Raw genomic sequence first — 8071 nt, 5'->3', positions numbered from 1 at the left:
TCTAGATGAAAATTGCCCGCTCATTGATTGGGTTCGTATGGTTGGAATTCCTGCACCAACTTCTATGGTAAGGGAGACTATATCTGATTTACCAGAAAATGTACCCGGTATTCAAAGGGTTGACAATCTACCATATCCAACAGAGACTTCAAGAGGTTATGACAGGGTTGGAAGTCAAGTAGATAAATCTTTGCAACTAGATAATGTATCTGATTTTGATTTAGCAGACAATTGCCTACTCATTCATTGGCTACGTAATCTAAAGGTTGCATGCCCAGTTGATAATAACAACATTTCCCACAAAATGCAACGGGTGGAGCAGAAAAGGGCAAAAAATACTATAAAAAAGAAGATAGCCCGTGCAAAACAGACAAGTGAGCAGCATACATCGACGCAGTCAATTAATAGTGCTAGAAGAAAAGCTGCACGCATTTGCCAAAACTCCGAGCAAAGAGAAGCTCATCGTCGCCTAGACACTGCTCGTAGAGGTTTGGCTCGTGGATTGCAAATGGATGCAGTACGACATTCCCTCAGAATGCAAAGTGTAGAGCATGGTAGGTCTACAAATACTGCAAAAAAGAAGAGAACTCGTGCAAAACAGACAAGTTCACAACATGCATCAACACAGTCAATTAATAGTGCTATAAGAAAATATGCACGCATTGGTAAAAAACCTCAAAGCACCGAGATGCTCATCGTCGCCTAGACTTTGCTTTCGTAAAGGTTTGGCTCGTAGATTGCACATGGATGGAGTACAAAATTCAAGACAAGCTCGTAGAAGATTATCATTTGTAAGGCAAAACCCTGTTGAAAGGGTTTTTCAAAAGCGCCTTAATGCATTTCAGTAGCGAGTTCTTTGGGCAAAGACTTGCACGTCAAACAATTGCCCGTCAAAGAGTTGTTATTGCTCGTCAAAGAGTTATTTCACAGAACGTTGTTCATCAAAGACTTCCTGGTGTTCAACTTATGGGGTGTGAAGACAATTTTTGTGAAAACCTTGATCTGCCACCTACTACAGACGACTACATACCACTCTCCAACGCACAAGTATTTAGAAAATCCTACAATGATATTTCATGGGTCAGTTGTCCTCTATGCAAAAGAAAATTTCCCGATCTAAAGATTTCTGCAGGTATTTGCTTTTCTTTGTATATTTTGTTGGAATATGTTTGTACTAATTGAGAACCTCGCTTATAACAAGAATTGATGCAGGTATTTGTACCTCTTGCAAATTGGATAACCGGGACAACACTAACGCTGGCATATTCAGTGTTAACAATTCAATGGATCCGGGCATTGTACCTCTAGAACTGTCTCGTTTGTCCGATCTAGAAAGAATTCTCATTGCCAGGGTGCACCCCATGATGTCTGTGTATCGTGTTAGGGGTCAACAATACAAGTACAGTGGTAATGTGATAAATTTTTCCCAAGATGTCAATCTGATTGCCACTGTTCTTCCATTCAAGCCCGCTGATTTGTCTGCAATTCTTGTCATTAATAGAGGGGGGCCACATGCAAGCAAGGAATTCCGTGTTCGGCGAGAATTTGTACGCACAGCCTTGGTTTGGTTGAAAACTTATCATCGGTACTATAATGATATAATTATTGATGATGGAACTATCGAAGGACTACCTGTAGATGGACAACTTGATGACCTACCACATATGCCCCGACCTATAGAAGATATCGACAACGAAGTTTCTGCCATACCTAGGGAAGTCGATGACGATGACGTGCCACCTGACTTGTATAACTAGGATTTGCACATTGATGAATTTCATGCTGTTGGAACTATTTCTATTGCGGCACAACCCAATCAACAAGCACGTCTCCAGAGGGCATTTATGGTACCAAATGTAGATCAAACTAATGTTCATATGCCTTTAACAACTCACATCATTGATGAGTTTTCAACCCCTAGATATATTGTTATGGCATTTCCAACTTTGTTTCCTTACGGTGATGCTGATCTACGACAAGCTCGCCAGCGGAAACTCAATCCATTGCCATACTTCCAGTTTTTGATGAAATATCATGATGGCCGATTTGCTAGAGATACGAGATTCCGCTACTTTGCTTGGAACTCTCTTTCAAGGTGGCAGACACTTTCTTTAGGTGATGTTTTTGTGAGGAAAAATCCAGGGGATCTTTGAGTTGTCAATTGAGGGAAATTGAAATATGATTTCGATCCGTGACAAGCAATTAGCTAATCGTGTCTCTTACTTTGCTAACAACATTCGTGGTTTTCGGTCTTATTGGTATACAAGATTGAAAGAGTCGACCGCCATGGTTAAACAGTTAGGTGCACCAACCATCTTCTTCACACTCAGCGTCGCTGGCGACATGCAATGGCCAGAACTGTTTCGTATTTTAGATCCTTCTAATGATCTTGAAAGGATGTCTCCTTTAGATAAAAGAAGGGGACGCGCAAAGTTAATTAATGATAACCCAAATGTTGTCGCTTGGTTCTTTCAGGCAAGAGTGGAATTCTTCTTTCGGGATTACTTACGATATGAGTTCTCTGTGGTTGATCATTGGTACCGGTTTGAGTGGCAAAATCGTGGTAGTGGTCATGTTCATGGATTTCTTTGGCTAGCAGATGCTCCAGATGTTACTAACATTGCTACAAGTGCTATCGATAGATCTAATGTTATTGATTATTTTGATAGACTTGTTTGCACTGTTAACCCAGACCCAAGCATGTCTAGAAATCTCCAAGAACATCCTTGTGCACGCATTTTGCCACTTGATTTACAACTTGATACAAACGAAGATGACTATGTTTCGTTGGTCAATTGGGTCATGCGACACTCTATATGTGGGAGTCATTGTTTGCGCTTACACAAAGCAACAAAACAAATGGTATGTCGCTTTAGATACCCATTTGATGTAATTGGTCAGTCGAAGATTGTAGAAGAGCCTCCCAACAGTAGCATGTATCGTTTCCTCGGCCACCGAAATGATGAACTAGTCTGTTCCCACAATCGAAAGATTTTGCAGACCTGGCGTGCAAACATTGATTGGTCGCCTATCCTTTCAGTGCAATATGTTGTCAATTACATTGCTAAATACGCCGCTAAATCTGAACCAGCTTCAAAAAGTTTCAGAGATACTTTTCAAGATATTGTTGAAGATTTTCATCGACCATGTCAAAATGCAAGATCTGCTTTCAAGCGGCTACTTATGAAAAGTGTCTCTGAAAGAGATATTTCTGCCCAGGAAGTATGTCACTTGCTAATGGGGTACCCATTGACCCGATCATCCAGAAAGTTTGTACTCTTAAATGTTAGCGAAAAGAGCATGCTAGCATCAATTGTACTCCGTCGAAGAGTGGCCGACGAGGATGAAATTGTTGGAATAGATCCAACCTTTGTAGGAAGATATCTGCAACGACCTATTTGTTATGAAAATATTTCCCTCCTGAATATGGCAAAAAGACATTATTTCAAGCAACATGTTTGGCACACTTCTCGAGTTGACGTTGTTGTGCGTTTGGTTCCGGAGCTAGACGGTGACATCCTACCAAACACTGAAAAATGGGAATCATTTTGTTGTCAACAAGTCTTAATTCATCACCATTATCGAACTCTCGAAGAAGCTCGGGGAGATTTTCCCTTGTGGTCTGAAAGATACTATGACTTGGGTTTCGAAATCACTCATGGGATTATTCTTCCAGAACCGATAGATGAAGAGCTTGAAGATGGTATTGAGGTAGAGCTTGGTACTGAAGACTTACTTCGGGATGAGTGGATGATGGCAAAGCAATGGGGCCCATGTTTGTCCCCTCGGGAAACTGTGGAATTAGGAAGAAGAGACTTGACATTTCACACAATTCATTTGAAGGTTTACATCGATATCCAAATATAGAAATTGATAGAAAATTTGTCCATGCTCTTCGTGGTGGCAATGAACTAAATCATGAACCTCAAAAACGGTTGTACCGGATCATGATTTATCTAATGAACAAAGACCGGCTCATGATATGGTAGTTAGAGCCCTACAAGCCGGAGCATGTATTCGGTTAATTGTTTGTGGGGAGCAGCGAGGCAAGTCCACACTCATAAATGCAATTGTGTATTCGCCATTCGCAATTTTCAAAACAAACAAAGCAGTGCGTATCATGGCTCCTACTGGAGTTGCCGCTTTTAATATTGGAGGTGCAACCATCCATCATGAACTATCTTTCACTGTGGAACAAAAAGGTGTGAAACAAACTTCCAAAAAGATTGAAGGTGATCAATGTCGACGTATGCAAGAAGACTTTAAAGACACCAAACTTATCATTATCGATGAGTACAACATGGTTGGAAAAAGTATGCTTGCAAATATTGACCAGCGTTGTCGAGATATTTTTGCAAAGAACGAGCCATTTGGTGATGTATCTTTTATCCTCGTTGGTGATATGCGTCAATTACCTCCTGTATGTGACAGTGCATTATATGTCCAAGGTGGGTCTATTCAAAAACAACATGGTAGAATTGTGTATTCTAGTTTCGATAAATGTGTTCGGTTATCACATATATTTCGACAAGCAGGGGATGACCAAGCATCATTTCGAGAAACACTGTTCAGACTAAGTAATGGAACTTCAACCGTCAGTGATTGGCAATTATTTCTAACTCGGGATATTTCATCGCTCAATATGGATGAGGTTAACACCTTCAAAGATGTTTTGCGTCTTTTTCCTACCAAACAGCCTGCACATGATTATAATCTCACCCGACTTATTGAGCTTGGTAAACCAGTTGCTCGAATTGTATCACTAAATAATTGTGAGACCGCTAACAAGGCTTCGTCAGATGATGCAAAAGGCTTGGAGAAAGTTCTGTGTCTATCACTTGGTGCACGTGTTATGCGTTCAAACATTGCCACCACAAATGGGCTGGTTAATGGTGCAATGGGCACTGTTGTAGATATTGTTTACGGAAATGGCTGCAAATCACCAGAAGATATACCTCTTGCTGTTATGGTTGACTTCGACCACTATCGTGGTGCTAGGTTCCGTCCAGATTCTAATACAATACCTATTACTCCACAGACATCAAATTGGAAGTCAGGTAATGCTTCATGCCAGCGCATTCAGGTTCCCCTAGTACTATGTTGGGCGATAACAATTCACAAGAGTCAAGGCCTCACTCTTGATCGGGCTGTGGTAGATATTGGTGAAAGGGAAAGCCTCGGTTTGACTTTTGTTGCTTTGTCTCGCACAAGAAAGTTGTGTGATATGGCATTTTGCCCTATGTTCTCTTTGGAAAGACTTCAAAAGATTGGAAAATGTGTTGGTCTTAGAGGCCGATTGCAAGAGGAGAATCGTTTGTTGCACTTGTCTGCTTCAACCATTTGATGTTCTAGGAAAATCTTATAGTTGAAATGTTATTTTCTTGTTTTTATCGCGGTATGTAGTATTCATCTTTCTACCTTTATTTCTATTTATATTGTTTGTAAATTCACTTCATCAAGATATTATATATTTCTCATAAATGAATATCTACTGTCGTTATCATGCTTAATTTTTTTGTTTGGATTTATGCAGGTTCTTCCACAAGTAATGTATAGGAGGACATTTTTTAATGGTTGCTGCAGATGGATTTTGTCACTTCAACTACTGCCTTTTATATTATAGTTGTTTGGACTTTTGCTAGCCCCCCTCTCTGTGTCTTTTGAGTTGAGTTGAGCAGTTTGTAAAGTCAATAACTGTGCAACTTGTTATATGTATAGTAGTTTAGAACCTTTGGGATGTTGTTATTTTGGTTATTCTGGTAATATGATAGGTTTAATGATTTTTAGACATGACAGGTTTTTTATGATTTAATATTAAAAATACAAAGGAGGTTATGTCGAAATTTTCATTGAAGAGTTTGTTTTCCTTAAGTTGTAATGTCAAACTTAGTTAGCGTCGGCATCGTTTCGGCCTCTTTTATGATCAATTTTGTATGACATTTATATTTGTAGTTCAATGTTGAGTGTTTTAATTGTCTTTGATGTATTATTGGATCTTCAGAAATTGTTGATCATAGATTTCTTTGACAAAGCTTTATCTATCAATAAAATTGTCTCAATATTGTGTTCGGTTTTTGGCCTTGATATTGATTATGATCCATAAACATTCATGCGTATGTGCACTCTGAAGTAAACCTTTGATTGAACTTTCTTCTTCAATTTGTAGAAATGGTTGTACTTGCAACATGTCTTTTTTCCTTTGCAACTATGTACTAGCTAGAGGTGCTTGATATGTCTTTGTGGGCATATACTGCAGACCCAATTACTTAGCTGGAATAGTACATTAGTCATTCTATGGTTTTAAAAGTTGTTATTACCTAGGAGCATCTTCAGTTATAACATTTTCTTACTATTTCCTGGAAGTCGTAGGAAACTATATTAATCTTGCGCAAGTAAAAATGCAGTCAGACAGCCCACAATGCTGTTTCACAAATTAAATTGTTTGGGGAAAAAACACATTTTTTTTCTTGGGATTAAAATATCAATAAATTGTTAGTGAGGTTAACGTGGGAATGTATACAAGTATACAACTCCTCTTATTAGTGCGAGATATATAGAAATCGATAGGCAAATCGAGAGACAAGCCGTGGAAATAATTAAATAAATATTTATATATATATATAAAAGGAGAGCCAAATAAATGATATACTACGCTCACGCCCCACTGCAATGCAGTATACTAGTACTTTTAACGTGCTTTTCAGGCATAATGGCATATAACCGTTAGAAACTAACGTAAGTCACTAATACACATGTCAAAATCAGGGATTCAATCCAATGGCCCAAAAAAAAAGTCGTTCGGGGGGTTGTTTTATAAGAGTTGGGTCCTCTTCTTCCACCTCTGCAAAAGCTAACAAAGAATCCAGAGATACAAGACGAACTAATTATCACGCACAAGAGGGGGGGGGGGATCGAGAAGAATCCTAAACGTACCGTACATAACATTCAAACCCACGGGCTCCACCGCCAAAGGTTGCTTCATTGATTGTAATTCAAAAAAATGTGAAGCCATTTGGAGAAGTAAGTGAGATTACAATTGATAGATTGATACTGATATAAAGTGTACACTTGTACTTCATGTATTTTGCTTCATAAAATAAAATATGTATATTTTTTTGATAGTAATCAAACATCTATCAAATTCGTAGCTAGCTAGTATTATGAGTCTAACTAATTTTTTTATGTTTTTTTTCCTTTCACAGAATGCACGCCTAAGTGTGATGGAATTGGGTCAGCCTGCTACGATCCAAGGTTTGCGGGTGGCGATGGAGTGCATGTTTTATTTCCATGGAAAAAAGAATGAGCATTTCAGCTTAGTTTATGACTTCAACTTACAAGTCAATGCTTGATTCATTAGACGTCGGCCCGAGGGAAGATCACGCGATAACACGTGAATCCAGGCAATTGGCATCATGTTCGGTTCCCACTCCTTCACTCTAGCAGCAAACAAGGTGGCCCGATGGAATGATCAAGTCGACCAAGTTCTCTTTACCTATGATACACGCCATTCCTAATGGAAGAAGGCTACCTCTCTACTTGGTCTGCCCCAGACAGTAGCCTCGCAGTTGAACGAACTGCAAAGCACAACAGTGTTATATTACTATGATATTGTCAGGTGTTGTTGAGATCTTTGTGAATGTTGTTTCTGTTACGGAAGAAGATCATCGAATTCACCATTACCAGATACCTTTGGACAACTGCTTTGCTCACTTGTTGATCTGTCTGAAAGTGTATGTAGAAGGTGTCCCTCCTTATTTCACCAATTTCATCAAGATCAACGAAATAAAAGATTAAGGAACAAGATTAGATTAGATCTTACGGACCAAGAAGAATATAGCACGTGGTGACTGTGAGAGGCACGTTGAGGGGTAATACCGCCATATTGAAAATACTGTCAGATTGACCGTGATCAATTTGGTCAGCTGATGGTCAATGCAAAAAAGTGTTACTATTTTCTAATTTTTTTTGAAATGTGATACCTTTCCGGTATAAAAATTGGTACCAAATTCTCCGAAAAAAACTCAAAACAGTACCAATTTTGTAATTACATTTTGTTTAGTTGGCTTGACAC

At 39.0% G+C, this 8071-nt stretch overlaps 1 protein-coding gene across 1 annotated transcript; it reads left to right on the top strand.

Annotated features, from left to right (window-relative positions):
• Window positions 1-2178: 2178 nt before the first annotated feature.
• On the top strand, window positions 2179-3867 carry LOC147517043 (uncharacterized). The gene has a single exon (XM_086593456.1). The coding sequence runs from the start codon at window positions 2179-2181 to the stop codon at window positions 3865-3867; it is 1689 nt and encodes a 562-aa protein (XP_086449582.1).
• Window positions 3868-8071: the final 4204 nt, after the last annotated feature.

Source organism: Coptis chinensis, chromosome 2 (assembly GCF_015680905.1).
Source record: "Coptis chinensis isolate HL-2020 chromosome 2, ASM1568090v1, whole genome shotgun sequence".
Taxonomy (NCBI): domain Eukaryota; kingdom Viridiplantae; phylum Streptophyta; class Magnoliopsida; order Ranunculales; family Ranunculaceae; genus Coptis; species Coptis chinensis.
Note: the sequence above shows the minus strand (reverse complement) of the source record. Positions and strands in the feature narration are given on the sequence as shown.